The sequence below is a fragment of the Trichinella spiralis genome, assembly GCF_000181795.1.
Source record: "Trichinella spiralis strain ISS 195 chromosome Unknown Scfld6, whole genome shotgun sequence".
NCBI lineage: Eukaryota > Metazoa > Nematoda > Enoplea > Trichinellida > Trichinellidae > Trichinella > Trichinella spiralis.
In genome coordinates, this window is record NW_003526945.1 from 2,926,435 (window position 1) to 2,942,497 (window position 16,063).

Sequence of the window (16,063 nt, forward strand, 5' to 3'; positions counted from 1 at the left end):
AAACGGTTTAGCTTTCTTCTTTCCCCGTTTATTAATTTTCACTATTCGAATGTGAACACATTTGCAAAGTTCACTTTCACTTCAACATATTTGTCTTTTATATCAATGTCTACTGTGATTCAATTGTGATAAATTGTGCAGTTTTTTTTTTCATTCTTTGCCTCGTAGCACAACGAGGAAAACATACGTCGGTTAGTAGTGGCACTTCAGTTACATCTGAGCGAAACCGTTTCCTGGTGAGTTGCTTTTCTATAACGTTTCAGCTTTAAAAGCGGAAACTTTTAATCTGATTTAATTTTATTGCCAGCAGAACTCTGCTTTAACATTTATAATCACTTTTATGCGACAGCATGCCACACCACATCGTAGCAAGTATAAAATGACATTTGATTTTAAATAATTGATAATTTCTTGATCACATGATCTAAATTATTAACGAATTGTGCTCTTGCAAAAAAAATGATATTATTCTGCTCTGTGATTTTTATTAAATTCACAAAAACATAATAAACATGTTTGATTCAGTACATATATATATGTATATCTTGGAGAAATTTCTGATCGCGTTACTCTTCTATTTCAAAACCAAATTACGCGGTATCGTTTGTTGTGTTCAATTTTAACAAACATTATCGGCTGGATTTCAATTTTACGCTTTCATACAATATCACTTTCGCTTAAACAACAACGACTTCCTCTGATGAATACGAAAACGATTTTCAAGTTCTAATTTATTTTTCTTTTCGTTCAATTTCAACCTTCAACCAAATCTGATGCCCAAAATTTGCACCTCCATCAATACTTGCTTGCATGTTGCAATGGATGCCCGTTCCAAAAACAGAAATACAAACTGCAACTGAAATCACAGAAAAAGTATCATTTTACTTAATTTTCGAAACGACTACTGTAAAGGAACCTTAGCCAAAAACACCAATTTACTGTACATCATATGTTGACAAAACAAGAAATTAAATTTTAGATCGCCTAATAAATTTACAAACAAAAATCTTCCATACCAGCCTCTCGTAATTAAAAAACAAATTTTTGTGTTCTAAACTAACAAAAAGATAAATGGAAATGCATTGAAATTTTGGGCAAAGAAACACAAATTTTTTTTATAAAATATCAGCAACTCAAACGATGGAAAATTAATAATGTTGGGAAGAACCTCTAGCCTTCAGCAAGTTAGGCGGAAGCTCTAGCTCACGATGGAGCTGCGCGTCAGAGCGTGACGCTGTGACGTCATTCCCGCATGTATATACGAATGCGTTATCAAATTTTACTAACGCTTGATCACTTACGCGCATAACTGCGTTGCACGCTGATCACTTTGGTAGTTTATGCTTGATAAAATTCATCAAATAATCATCGTTCATATGAGCATTTTCAAAACCCATAGAGCTTATTATTGTAAAAGTGTGAAGACAAGAGCTTTAATAAGAAAAGAATTTTCAGGAGCAATTTTACAAGGAACAACAATTTGCACGCAACAGCTACGCAAAATCATCCCTTTCCTGGCTATTGGATTTCAATCAACGAAAATGTTGCTCATTTTGAATGAAAAAAAACTTGCTGTAAAACTGTATACAAACACTAAATGTAAAGTTTTATGAACCCAAACTCGGTTTACAGCTTAATTTTTTCACAAAATCAAATAATTTCAAGCGGTTCAGTTTATTATACGAAGACAGTAAGATTATGTATCTATCACGTAAGAAAATTAATTATCCATTTGTTCTATTAATAATTGCTGCGTCAATCTAACGATATCCATATTACAGTATCAATATTTGCTGATGTCAGGGTATTAATCTAATTGTCGGTTGCCAAAGTTTCCTATAATGACCATATTTTTTATTCTAGATTGATATTTCATCAATTTCATGTGCAGTGAAACTGGTTTTCAACGATTACAGACCTATTGATACTTGACTTTCAATAATTATTACCTACTTTTATTGTACCGGCAAAATTCAGTTTGGTTAGACTTAACCTTAATTAATTATTAATTTTTTCTTAAACAAGTGTTATCACATAATGTCAACGTGAGGAAAAATTCAAATGCAGTTTATCTTCTACTACGTGGTTCTTGTGAGTTATCAGCCTTATTGATAAATGGAATGAATTTCGATTTAAAATATTTTCTCGTATATGTATTTTTCTGGTATAGTTTCTTCGCAGTAAGTGATATATGCTTTGTTTTTTATTTATGACATTTTTCAATTATTTATTCATGGTAAAACTGAAACTTTACTTGCATTGTTTTGTAGCTGATAAGAAGATTATAGAGTAGTAGAAATCCAAAACCACAGAGAGAACATTTCTCATTAAAATTCATTCCAATAGAACAGCATTATGCATTTTTAGTGAGCACATTTGAGTATTTCATTTTCATGGTCTACTGGCATCTTGACTCATTTTGATATTATTTCTGTAGAAATTTCAATTGCATGGGTTCATCACTGGCCGTCTTATCGTTCAATTGCTGTGCATTACCAGTTAATCTGTCTACTGCTTCCTTTTATACAGTTAATGCATGATATTTGCATGATAATGCTGAGCAGAGAAGCAACGTCTTTCTGATGTTTCACGTTGTATGCTCATTGATGCGAAAGAAAGAAAAAGTTTTAATTTTGTTGAACTCGTCATTTAAACATTTGTAAATCCACGCCCAGAATTCAACGTTTCATGCGAACAAATTCAAAATGCGTTAAACATCGAAGAGACTACAGTCGATTTTGAATTGTAGTATGAGCGTAAGTACCATATCCATTTCTCGAGATGGGTTTGTCGCTTCAGCACCGTTTTAAAAATATTTTCTGATAATATGTATTCGTTATAAAAACTTGTTTCAAGTGGATAATCTTTATTTTTTTTAAGTGTAGAATATTTGTTGGCAATACTTGAACATCATTTTTGTTGGATACGGTTGTTTTGGTAACATCAAATTAGTGACAATTAGTTTTTAAGTCACATCATTTTGTATAAATGAGTTATTTGTGTTTTGCACTTCATAAACATTTATTTTAATGATAATATCCTGCGTAATAGTTCTTCAGATTGACTGAAGTTGTTGTAAGTGTTTTTAGTACAGTGATGATATTTTTCTTTAACTCGCCATCAAATTCATCTCCTCGTTGTGATAATATTTGTGGTGATCGCGTCGTGAAATATACCAAATTATTAGTTTACACGGTGTGTTGGAAGGAATTTAGGGTGATCTTTTGTCAAGAAAGAATTTGAAATGGACGGTGGCCGGCGAAATGATATGTCTGAGGAAGAAAATACCGCAAGAAAAGCTGTGGAGAAGAATAAACTGAAATGGCGACGACGACAAAATACCTCTGATACTCCGGAGGTAGATCCTGTTTTCCCATCTGCAATCTCAGAAAGCGCTCCACATCGTATGCAACCAAGACCCAGAAAATCATGTACAATAATGGGAACTGAACGCCATGATCTTTTCGGGCCCGGTATGTGTTCTCTCTCAATTTTTTTTTATTTAGCATACTAATATAAATATTATTCAATCGCATTTTAGTACGCGAACTGTTTAAAGAAATTTTTGGATCCAGTGTAAATAAATTTGTTGTCCAGAATTGTGAAATTCCATCAGGGCGGCGTACGCCGTTTGCATCTGTGCATAAACCAGGGCCTTCCAATTATCATGCCACGGTGAGTTTATTTTCCAGAATATTTATGTTATGAATTTTTGAAATGTCTGATTTTTTGAAATTACTGTCGGCCCTCAACATCGGCAGTATGTGCGTTCGGGCGGAACCTCGAATGTTGAATTAACGCGAATAGTTGTCACTTCAATTCACACACCTCGCCACTGATGCTTTATAATCCTAGGCAACTGTCTGAAAGCTGCCAGGAATATTATCAAGGACCGTCTACTGATTTGCATTTTAAATATTTATCCCGTATTTATTTTTTTGTTCATATTTTTCAATTGGATTCAGTGTATAACAGTCAAAATCATCGGTGTGTTCTCGCTTGCAAAATTGCCAGAAATGGAGGGACTGTCCGACGCATCTTTCTTAAAAAACAGTGTAATGTAAAAACAAAACATTGAATATGTGACAGTAGTATTTATTTCATGCATTACGTGTTTACTCGAATTTTGCGTAAATCTCACGCAGTGTTCGACTCTGCTAGCATGAAAGCGGAAGTTCTGCACTTCCAGACATGTCTGGAGCGAGTGTCTGAAATCGTTGAACCGGTTTTGCCGTAAGCTGACTTCCCGTTCTGTGCGCGCTAATGTTTTTATCTTTTTTCACTTTAGCATTAGTAGCGATTATTTAGTTTGTTCGGTTAAGTCGTAATCAGCACTATTATGGTGTGGAGAGTTTTGTCAGCGGAAACAACTTTGCACTGAACCTGCAGATCCACAGCATACATGCACACTAGGGTCTAAAAATAGAATTCATCTTTTCTGGCGATTTTGAAATTCACGAATGTTGAAGGCCAACTGTAGTTTTAATTATTTTATTTTTTTGCTCTGATCATTTATTTGCAAATGAAGATTTGTATTTTTCTACCTTCAACCAGATAGATAGGAATTAGAATAAATTTAGTATTGCTTATTTCAAAAGTGGTAATTTCTGCTGATAAATGTAATTTACGTATTATGCTGCATGTATTGGATAATTTTTGATCGCACTTGTTGTTTGTAAATTTACATTATTCTTGTAATTTTGCAGGACCATGAATGTAGTAATGATTCGGAAATGAAGTCGAAGTCGAGTTTGTATTCCGGAAGTAGAACGATGGGGGAAACATGTGAGTGAGCTTTGAATGAAGCGGAAATGCTTCAGTTGACTGATATTGTTGATCTGCTAATTGGGTTGGCTTTTGATGCTTCAGCTTTGAACGAGAGTGAATATGCCGAAGAAGTGATGGATGAAAATTCAAAAGCCGCCGATAATCAAACAAGCAGTACGCAGTACAAGCTAGTGGAAAAGTGCCGCATACCTGGCGGGGGTTGTGACTTGCCAGCTTTTGCTGGTTATGGCTATTGTATTTATCATACTCCACAAATGAAATTTATACAATGTCGGTATGATGCTGGAACTAGAGTGAACAGATGCCCGAATGGAGTTTCCGATGTGCGATTCGGGTAAAAGAGAATATTAGTACTTTTATTTGTTGCAGTTTTGTAATTTATGGAAAGATAAGCGAATTTTGTTTTAGCGTAATTTTAATGTGTGGTCTGTTTTATAGCCTTTGTGATGAGCATAAAATGGCGTTGGTGGAAATAGTGTTAGCTGAAGAAAGAGCTGCTAAATTGGAAGAAGGGGGATATGCGGATGGAAGAAAGTTTCGTGCGTTTTTGCGTAGGCTGAAATTACCCACTTACAGCAGCGGATACGGAAGTAAGGAAATAATTTATTAAGGCAGCTGTAAGTTGGTTATATGCTAAAATAGGTATTATTTTCGCTAATTATATTTGTGAATCAATTTATTATTTAAGTATTAAAGATTATAAATAAATAATAACTGTGACTGTGGATAAATAAATTTATTTGTTTATTGTGTTGCAGCTAATTTTGACGATTCGTTCAGTACCGATTCGGATTCGGAGACTGAAGATGGGGTTTCCAAATGCGCTACGCCAGATTACGATTATAGTTCTGTCCTTGATGATAATGAACCATTGAGGTGAGCGCATGTTTTCAATTGTATTTTATTTGTTTTGGGTTGTTGGGATAGATATCATATTTATCAGTTTTTGGTTTTACTGTTGTACTGTTGTTTGTTCATTTTCACATCGATTCTGTTGTAATTGAAAAAATGCAGCTGTCTTGGAATTGCAAATGTGAAAAAATTGATACGAATTATCCATGATGAGAAAGGCACGAAAAGGAATCGGTTGATGGACTATCTGGAAATAGCGCTACTGGCAGAGCAGCAGAGAAAAGAAGCGCAAAAACAATCTGCAGGTCCGATTTCAATTATTAATTCGATATTGTTGAAATAGTGTTGATTGAATTTTTCTATTTTAGACAGAACTCCAGTTGAAGATGATGAGTGGGAGGTATTGGTGATTTCAGACGATTCAGTTGATGGTGATGATGTTGATGATGATGATGATTCGAAACCTGATAAGGATTTCGAACCCAATGAATTGTCTGTTCAAGGGAATGAAAATGTTGAAATTTGTTCTTCGTTTGGTGAGAATAATTTGCCACAACAGAGGTTGGTTGATTGACATGTATTTTATTTCATCATTGCCTTAAAGTTATTATTCTTTTTTATATTTGCGTTTGTTTCGCTGCATGAAGTTGTGTTCATTTTCATTTAGAAACGACACTGAATTTGAATCATCTTCAACAACATCCTGTGGCACGACTGCTTTGCCTCACGTAAATTTCTCTGGGACAGGTGCTTATAAATTATTTATAAAATGAAGACATTCATTAATGTGGAAGTTGCTTTTCAGATTCGTTTGCAGATAAAAATGAGAACCTCTCAGAAAAGTGCGTACAGCCCAATTATGCAGGTTCGCTTTTTTTCAATGAACTGTACGGTTCTGATCAGTTTATTCATCCAGATCTTCATCCTGAAATGGAGCAGGTAAATTTCAGTTGTCCAATTAGATGATGATTTCAGAAAGACAAATATTAATAATGATTTTTATCTTGCGAAAATTGCTGTCATGCGTAATTTTTAAGCATTTCCCAGTTTTATTGCATTTTGTAAAGCGAAATGTTGCGCGATTCATTTTGATATTTATGCGATATAGTGGAATAATAATAATTTCAACATTTCCAATTTGTTCGCTGTATTTGAAGGCTGATTACGTGGGTACTTTTGCGGGCAAGCGAACATCGCAACCGTTGTTGTCGTTGATCGGAAGAAAAAGAATCCCACCGCTCGACTGGAATACTTACTACCGCCACGCTAAGAGGCTGGTAAGGAAAAATCAGAGTATCTTCGTGGTATATGTATTGATGTATTTTTGTAGAAATGATTTTTCATTAACTGAAAGGCAGGAAATATTTACTGTCAGAAATATTATGGCTAGATGTGAAATAGGTTGAAAGGGATGATAATTTTTGATTTCTAATTTAGAAAATCATAAAAAATGACATCGATGATTGTATAAAGAAGCTGCTTGCTTTGAGACAAGAATGTGTAGAGAAGTTCATTTTTGAAGAATTAACCCGCGGTGGTGGTGATGGTGGCGGTTTTGGTCTTGGTGGTGATAATGTGAACTGTGGAACTACAGTATGTGATAATTGAAATTAAACTGAACATATGTATTTTACTTCAGTGATGTGTTGTTTATCTTCAGCAGAGTGGTAGAAATGCAAGATCATTTTTGAGCGACAAATTTCAATCAAATCGAATTGTAATTTTCAAAAAAAAAATTTTACAGCTTGGTTTTCTTTTAAATTGATTTGCTGTGCTTCTTTTAGGGGTCATTGATTGTTCGAGCAGTCTCTTGTTTGGTGGAAGATTATTTGGTAACTTTTAATGTAATTTTTGATTGTTTTTTGACATTTTTCTATTTTTCTCTATTTTTAGGAACCACTTTTTGAAATACGAGCTCTGAACGGTGACGTTTTTAAGTCCATTGTTCTCGATCTTGTGCAATTTTTAATGCGCCGTTATGAAGAGTTGTAATTTTTTGAATGTTTGTTCCACGAGTGTGCATTTCGATAGTTCATCACAGTCACAGTGAGCATTTTTGAAAATTTTCCAATATCTATCTAGTACATGAGAAAGTAATTACGACTTATAAGTTTTTTTTGGCGTTGTTTGGCGCTAATTTTTGTCTGTTATTCATTGGGTCTGGATGAATGATGGTGGAGGTGAATTGAGTAAACTGCTGGTGAGTTGCTTTGGACGTTGTTTTCCGTGCCGCGTTTATTTATTTGATTGATACAGTTTTACAAATTTGAGAATTTTAGTATGACAGTGATCAAATGGGCATTTTATTTTGAAAGCTTCAATATAAATTGAAGTCGTACAGTTGCAATTGTGGGGAAGTTAATATTTTGTAGGCGTTTTATAGTGGGAAAGAACAATTGGAGACGTGTTATTCAATTGATCATTGCAGACTGACTGTATTGATTGATATTGATGCCCGTTGTCCAAACCTGGAACAGTATTTTGAACAGTTTATTCAACGTGCAATGGTTGAAATTCACGACGTTACGAAATCGTATTCAACAAGCAATAAAAATGAATTATTACAAGATATCATAGAAGATGTTTCAGCGTCGATGTTGGATGAGGTTTGCATAATTTCACGACAAATTTTTTGTTAACAATTAATGATGATTTTTTTGATCATTTTGAATCTTAAGCAGCAACAACAATATCATGTCCATTGAAATATTACTTGACATTGCTGTGAATTTGAACATGGGGAATGTAATTTTTTTTTAATTGATAAGTAAAAGAATTGATGAAGAAGTTATTAATTTAATATTGAAATGGTATACTTATAAGTACGGTATACTTTAAAATGCACTCAAGCAATGTTAAGTATTTTAAAGGGTTAGATTAAACAATTGAAAGCTTTAAAATACACGTGTAATAAGTTAATAAAATGAGCGGTCAGATTTAAAGTGAGTTCAGTTTGGTAAAAAGTTTCTCGCGAATCGGTATTAAACGCTTCTGTCTCCATTGACATCACTGATGGGCAGAAATAAGCAATCATTGTCAGCAAATTCAAATTCACTAAGCGAATTGCGAATGATGGTCAAGACTCAGAAATGGTCAGTGCAGAGTGAATTGGGAAGCGGCGTCTCAGGTGGTGTTTTCTCAATAAAAATGGGACATCTGTTTCGTAAAAAGACCTATGCATTGAAGGTAAGCAGTCGAACATTGCCTCACTAAGATGCAAATAAATTAAATAATAATTCTTTTATATAAGTAAAATAAGCCATGTTTGATTTATCATATATATATATATATATATATTGTAATGTTTTTTATTAAATGTTAAACATTTCCATCTTCTGCTATTACACACACCAATGCGCTAGAATATTTGACGCAATTGTACATTGTTTGTTTTGAAAAAATTGAAATAAATGTATTAATTTAGGTTATTACAGACAAGAAAATGTACGAAAAGGAACGAGATGCTTTGAAGGAATTGAAGAATATTTCTCATTTTCCTCAGATGATTCAGTGCGGATCAGGAATGAAATATCATTTTATTGTGATGAACATTCAGTTGTGCGATGTGAAGAAAATGTTGAGTTTGATGAAAGAGAAGAAATTCAGTATTACAACGGCTACAAAAGTGTTCAAAGAGTGTGTTGAAGCGTTGTGGGTGATGCATGAGAAAGGTCTGTTGCATCGGGATGTGAAGCCCGCGAATATTTTGATCAGCTTGGACGGCAAGCGAGTTCTGCTCGCCGACTTCAGCCACAGCACTAAGTATTTGCCAGGCGAACGTGAAAGCTTCACGTCACGATTCGTTGGAACGCCCCTTTACGCTTCGTTGAATGTTCATTATTGTTATCAAGCAGCTCCAAGGGACGATCTGATATCGCTGTTCTACAGTGCCGTGGATATGCTCGGTCTGTTGCCGTGGATTCATTGCAATAATAAAATGGAAATAGTCTGGAAAAAGCAGCATCAGCTGAATTTTCTCAGAGCCTTGCCGTTCAATTATCAGCAAATTTATTTCTATTTGTCCAGCTTAGCACAACACAAGTGTCCACGTTATGATTACCTGATTTCACAATTGGATGCTGTAATTGAGAGACACTCTTCTTCTACGGTGAATTTCAGTTATGATTGGCAAAAGCAAGATGTGGCGATTGAAGAATGCGGAAAAGAAATTTTGAAAAAAATGAAAAAACACTGACCGTTTGGTTAGTGGAAATGGATGTTCTCTTTGCTGTTCGTACTTTTTTACCTTCAATGAGACGGCAACTGTTATCATAATTTATTAATTAACAATAATTCTACCCATCCGTTCTGGATCATTTTGGCTGAGAATTTATTTTCACTTTTAATGTTTACGAAAATTCAAAATGCATTCCATTTTTGTCATCATCATGTATTAATTAATTAATTTATTTATTTATTTATAATATAGAGTGCTCTTGTTTTTATTGAATAATGTAGTGAATTTCAATTTAATACAATTTCGATTTAGTGAAAAATTAGAAATACTTCCGTCTTCTGTATTCAGTGTTCTTTTTCCATCTGAGCGACTTGGCTTCAAGTGAGATCATATTACTGTTGCTGATTTCATTCAATTATTAATTATGAAATGAATAACATGGAAAATAAACTAATATTCATGACAATGCTGAGTGTTGGATATTTTTTGTAAAAAAATATTTATGCTTCAATACGCACGTGTATTATTTGCAAATTAGAAATTATCGCTGCTCTTGATTAATGATTAGTTGAAATCGACAATATGCAAATTTATATGCGAGTAGTATTTGTTTGCTTTGGTGCTTCATTTCAAATAATTGTTGCCTGACGGTGTGCGGCTACTGAAGAATGGCCATTTTACTGATAATAAGTTCGATGAAGATCTACAGAGCAGAATTGTTGTTGTTGTTTTTTTTCTGATTTTTATTGTTATTTCTTGAAAATGATTCATCATCATAATTTACTACAGTTACACGAAAAGAAGATGAACTTCAACGAGCAGAAGACGTCGATTTGGATAAGGTGAACTTATTTTCCATTATATCGTAATTGCTTAAAAATATAACAGCGCATACATATCTGTTCTGTAGTTTGTTAAAATCACTTATTAATACGTTCAACTAAACGACTGATTGTGGTTGATTGGAAATTTGTTTTAGGTGTTCAATGATTAATTACAGTAGTCTATTCTAAATGGGGCGTATGTAAGATGTTCTAGTGATATAGATTAATGGCCATTTTAATTTAAATTTTTAATGTTATTTTGTCGAAAAAATGTTGAAAGTTGTTTTTAGAAAGAACGTAATTCAGAGTTAAGATTTAGTACGGTTAGGTTAGGTCGAATAACGAACGCTACGTGAAGTTGTTTTTCGTTTATGCAAAGTATTGTCTCTTTTTAAACGCTTGTGTTACCAACAACAGAGCGTTTGTTTACTTGACTGACGTGCAAGCAGAAGCGATAGATTACCACCACTTTGTGAATTTTATTTATAATTGTTACAGTACTTTCAAAATGATAATAAAGTTTAAATCAGAAGAAACTGAACAAATTATCTATGAAGGTGGAATTTAAATAATAATAATAATAATTTGAACAGAGATATTAAATAGCAGCATAATACAATCGATAATTCTAATTAAAATCAACTTATATTAATTAATGTAATTAATTTTACTTCAAACTGTTCAAACATGTCTATTTGTTTATGTTTGCTTTTATTTCTTTCAATGTAACTGCTCTGTACATTATTTCTATAATTTTTGTATTTTCAAACCCTTGAAAACGAGAATGGAAAAGAAAGAAAAGAATTGTAGCACTTCGTATAAAAATACGAACATACAGAAATACCAAACATTAGTACTTTATTATTATTTTTGTAGCTTAGGAAAATACATACATAATTTTGATGAAAACTGCGGCATATAATTAATTTTAACTGTGCAATAAGGCTTTCTGATATTGCTGCATGTCGATAGCTGGGTAGCAAACGCCGACTGCTCTGAACCACATTCCACTCAACAACATTCATCTATACTAATTCGAACAGTGTTAAAAATGGAAAATGCTCTCAAACGTTTAGAAAATACTTAAAATTTATTTCAGAAAAAAAAACAATAAGAATTGATATTATGTTTCTTGTTCGTAAATGCAGATGTATTTATTTTGAATTCAATAAACATCAAAACACGGGGTGATTATAGAACATACGATGATACGATATATATATGTATAATAACAACACGTATCGAAAATCACAGAATCATAGGAACTGTTTGAAGAGGAAGAAATTAATGGGATAACGAACGTTTCTGACTATCGTCAGTTGCTTCTTGGTCTTCTTCCGCTTGAAAATGTAGCGGTAGCGCTTCAATTACTGCACTTATCGGATGCGATCAAACATCGCAGTTTCTTCCAAGAAAAAATCGCATCTATACGCTTTGCCAATCAAGTATTGCACAATGCTTGTATTCTTTGTTGCCTTTTGAAATTCACCACCGATGAATGAAGTATTCATTAAAACCAACAAGCTTCACCAAAACAGCTATGTCTTCGAAGCTGTGGAGAACCATGTTCTTAGCTGACGTTTGTTGGAAGCTATGGAGAACCGTGTTCTTAGCTGACGTTTGTCGGAAGACGTTGGAGAATTCTTCTTCTTCTTCTGTGGCAAGTTCGAGTCCGAGCTTTTCATATACAATTTTTTGATAAATTCATCAGAAGTTCCTTCTGTGCATTCATATACATCAAGTTCATCGTCAATGGCAGCGTAGTCTTGCGCATTTATTACATCGTCAGTAACGAGATGACGTTCTGAAACGGCCGTGTGTAGGGTAACCAATTCATTTATGCAAACGACGTTGTCATCCTGTTCAGGAATCGGATCTTCAGCGCTGCTTATGCCTGAGAGTTGGAAACATTTTATAATTACTTCTGCATCAACTTGATTCCACGACTGGCTGATCCAGCGAACTGCATCGAGAACGGTAATGCGGGAAGAAAATTTATACGCATGTTTACATGTTTCCGCATTCACCAAAAGACTTTGAAGTAGGTGCGAGCAATATTTACACTTGAACTGTCGTAAGACACCAAGATCCATCGATTGCCAACATCGGACGTGGACTTCGCTGGCAAAAATTCTTTGACAGTTCCACATTCAGATGACTGGGCGCATTATCTAGCAAAACTAATAAAACCATTCTGTGTTGTCGACGCATGGCAGCATTGACTACTTTCAACCATTCTACAAAAATCTCTGCAGTCGTCTACGCACTTTTGTTGTATTTCCACGTCACAGGCAGTTTAGACAAATCAACTCGAGCATGCCTGAATGCACGTGATCAACTCGACGTTGAAGAATTGATCAATTTAGCCAGGTTTACAGGTTTCACTGTATTGAATACCATTGTAGTACCAACAAATATCACCATTTTTCCATTTTACTCGGAACCAACCATCTATCTCTATAAAAGCAAGAAACCTTCTGCTTGATTAAAATCTTTTATGTTTACAGTAATGCTTTAATACCTACTTGCGTTGCTACTAATTTCTTCTACTGTAGTCAACTGGGCAAAGTCGGCACTGCGAATCAAAGACCGTGTCAGGATGTAGACATGTTGCTATGCTTTCAGTGCGGTACTTTCCTTCATCCAATTACTAAACTAAAATACAATTCAATATAAAATGCTTCAATAACTGTTCAGTCAGTGTAAATTTACATGAAATTCAAAAAATATCTCTTTAAAACGTAAAAAAACAAAGCATAGAAAATATTTCTGAAAAGTAAATTCAAAGAAAAACTGAAAAAAGCAATAATTTATCATTCAGAAAATGACCAAAATTATCAAAATTAAAGAAACTGAATATTGTAAATTTACTAAAACGTTTAAGCAGGCAGGCATGAATTTGTTGAACAATTTTATAAAATGGACAAATTTACAAAGGGAATAAGATGTTCGAAAAAAATTCTTACGTCGAGGTTTCTGCCCACACATCCATGTGGACAATCGCAAATGTATACGCCGTCGTGTTGGACAGGACATTCGCCATGCTGTTTGGGTTCTGAGATTGATACGTCCTGCTACCAAAAGCATGGGTATATATATATATATATTGTAGTGCGTAGTTAGTATAGTTGAAATTTCTGCATATGATATTCCATCGGGAACATTATCTTCCATATATAGAAATATGATGACTTTTAACATGCTCATCCAATATCCAGCGTACTTGATCGACGGTTACTCATCATCTGGATAGGAAATAAAAGACGCAAATAGGACGTAATTTTGACATGATATGCTTCGCCCATCAAAATATGGAACCACAGCACCCATATAATATGACTTTCAATAAATTCCCTATTTAATCAAAATAGGGATTCCACTTGCAGCAGCGGTCGGAGTCAACGCATCTTCAACAAGAAAATGCACCGACTGACTGCTGGCAACAAATTTCAACTATAAATACTTCCAGGAAGTGACCTACATTTGAGAAAATCAATATCAAATTTCTATTGGTCGGTTTTGAAATGTTCGAGGGATTTTCAAGAAATGCCACTGCTTCGTGGCACAATTGATGAACAAATTGTTCGGATGAAAGCTTTCAAATTTTTCAACAGCAAGCTTCAGAAATGGAAATAAAAATATTAAATAAAAAAAAATTTAGGGTGTAAACTTCAGAGCTCGAAAACGCAATAGTTCGACGATTTTCTTTGAGAGGTGTTGAATTTTACCAGCATGGTCGATAAAGCAATTTATCATGATTAGCTTTTTAAATGTTATTTCTGATTTCGCTGCTGCTGAGTAAAATCCACGCGTAACACCATATTATTATTATTATTATTATGTTTTAGGGAATATTCAAATTGCTCACATGCTTTAATAGATGAACATATTTATGATTTGTCCTGCGTCCATGCTGTTATTATTGTTTCGGGTGTTTGCTATACGGCGACGATTTTTAAACAAACGCTAGATGCAGCATTATTTTTTGTCAGCTAACAGTCTTGCTAATCAATGCGCAAATGCGCCGTGAAGCAAATGCATTGCCATGCGCGTGATCACATTGATGGATGAAAAGAAATTTAGAACATTTTTGCGCATCTCATTAATTAATTATATATATATATATATATATATATATATATGCTGCTGGTGAATTCGTATAAGCGAAAAAATTTTGAAATATTTGTTGTATTCAAATGAAAAATGGCAGATTCGACATTGCATCAGTGGGACTATTTGCTTACAGATTTTTTGAAAAAATCTTGCATGTTATTTTTGGAGTAATGCAAATTGTAACACGGTTTTCCTGGTTCTGTTCTATATTATTTGATTAGATGATAGATGACTGTAGAGAAGAAAACATGCATAAGCGTAATGCAAACAACGGCGACAGTCACATGACTGTAAATTTTTGAACAACTAAAATAGCTTAATTTGTGAAATGCAAATAGTGAAACAAATTGTTATTTTTAACTGTTTGTTTATAAAATTTGTAAAAGCTCTCCGGTTTTTTGCATAATACAGAAGCTCAGTTGTAATTATAAGCAGAGTTTATTTTGAAAAAATTGCCAAATTTTTACAGTGTTCATTTATTTATTTGTTTTTTCTGAGTAATCATGCACTTATACCTGTTCTTCAATAATGTACAGTATTCTCCAACATTTATAGATAAAGTTATTGCAGCTGGCTGGTGTTGGTGTTTGCGCAATCTTGGAAAATTGTTATGTCTTTCACGAAAGTAAGTTATAAATATTTCATGTCTGCTGTTTGTAAATATCGTAAATGTGTTGGCTTTTAAATAAATAAAGAACATTATGCTTTCTTCATGTGTGTTATTTTTTATCATGAAAATTGTTTTTTATGGACAGGTTTTTGCAACGTAAAACTGTTTAGAAAATTAGCAATTGCAGATGACATTTTCTGAGCTGTTTTATTGCACATGCTATCACTTTTCAGAACTTTCATACTTGGTACAATTATAATTAATAATGTAATAATGATGGTATAATTTTTTAGTTTTATTTATTTTTTTTGTCAGTATGTCATGTAATGAGGTTCACAATGGAAAAAGGAATGTTTTAAATAGAATAAATAATTTTTGAAATTTTTATTTAACATTCTTTTGATTTCAGTTGCATATATTTTTTCATAATAATATATGAATGTATGATTAAATTTTGACTGTTTGTTGTAGAAAACGATTTCAATTTTCACTCACAAGTAACGCTGTTTTAATTTCACATTTTTAATCATTGAACTTGCCTATTGCTAGTATGAATATGATTGACTTCACTGCTGCCTGTTAAAAGTAAATAGTCAAACGGTTTATTGATAAGTAACGTGCTGTTATCGTCGCTTCTTATTTACTTCTAGATTGCAATGTACTTCTGTGCTTACGTCTCGGGTTAAAAAGTCACATTCG

At 33.6% G+C, this 16,063-nt stretch overlaps 4 protein-coding genes across 4 annotated transcripts; 3 read left to right on the forward strand and 1 right to left on the reverse strand.

The window, feature by feature from the left end:
• Positions 1-3,244: 3,244 nt before the first annotated feature.
• Tsp_10720 (putative phospholipase D domain protein) lies at positions 3,245-7,632 on the forward strand. Its single transcript, XM_003373691.1, has 10 exons — positions 3,245-3,473; positions 3,542-3,675; positions 4,707-4,785; positions 4,870-5,122; positions 5,227-5,378; positions 5,547-5,664; positions 5,803-5,945; positions 6,458-6,579; positions 6,798-6,917; positions 7,534-7,632. The coding sequence occupies exons 1-10, from the start codon at positions 3,245-3,247 to the stop codon at positions 7,630-7,632; spliced, it is 1,449 nt and encodes a 482-aa protein (XP_003373739.1).
• Positions 7,633-7,804: 172 nt separating this feature from the next.
• Positions 7,805-8,516, forward strand: Tsp_10719 (putative HEAT repeat-containing domain protein). Its single transcript, XM_003373692.1, has 3 exons — positions 7,805-7,873; positions 8,013-8,246; positions 8,511-8,516. The coding sequence occupies exons 1-3, from the start codon at positions 7,805-7,807 to the stop codon at positions 8,514-8,516; spliced, it is 309 nt and encodes a 102-aa protein (XP_003373740.1).
• A 136-nt stretch (positions 8,517-8,652) lies between these two features.
• Positions 8,653-9,835, forward strand: Tsp_10718 (putative HEAT repeat-containing domain protein). Its single transcript, XM_003373693.1, has 2 exons — positions 8,653-8,826; positions 9,065-9,835. The coding sequence occupies exons 1-2, from the start codon at positions 8,653-8,655 to the stop codon at positions 9,833-9,835; spliced, it is 945 nt and encodes a 314-aa protein (XP_003373741.1).
• Positions 9,836-12,017: 2,182 nt separating this feature from the next.
• Tsp_10717 (conserved hypothetical protein) lies at positions 12,018-13,684 on the reverse strand. Its single transcript, XM_003373694.1, has 3 exons — positions 13,608-13,684; positions 12,274-12,762; positions 12,018-12,165 (listed from the first exon to the last, which is right to left on the reverse strand). Exons 1-3 carry the CDS (start codon positions 13,682-13,684, stop codon positions 12,018-12,020), a joined length of 714 nt encoding a protein of 237 aa, XP_003373742.1.
• Positions 13,685-16,063: the final 2,379 nt, after the last annotated feature.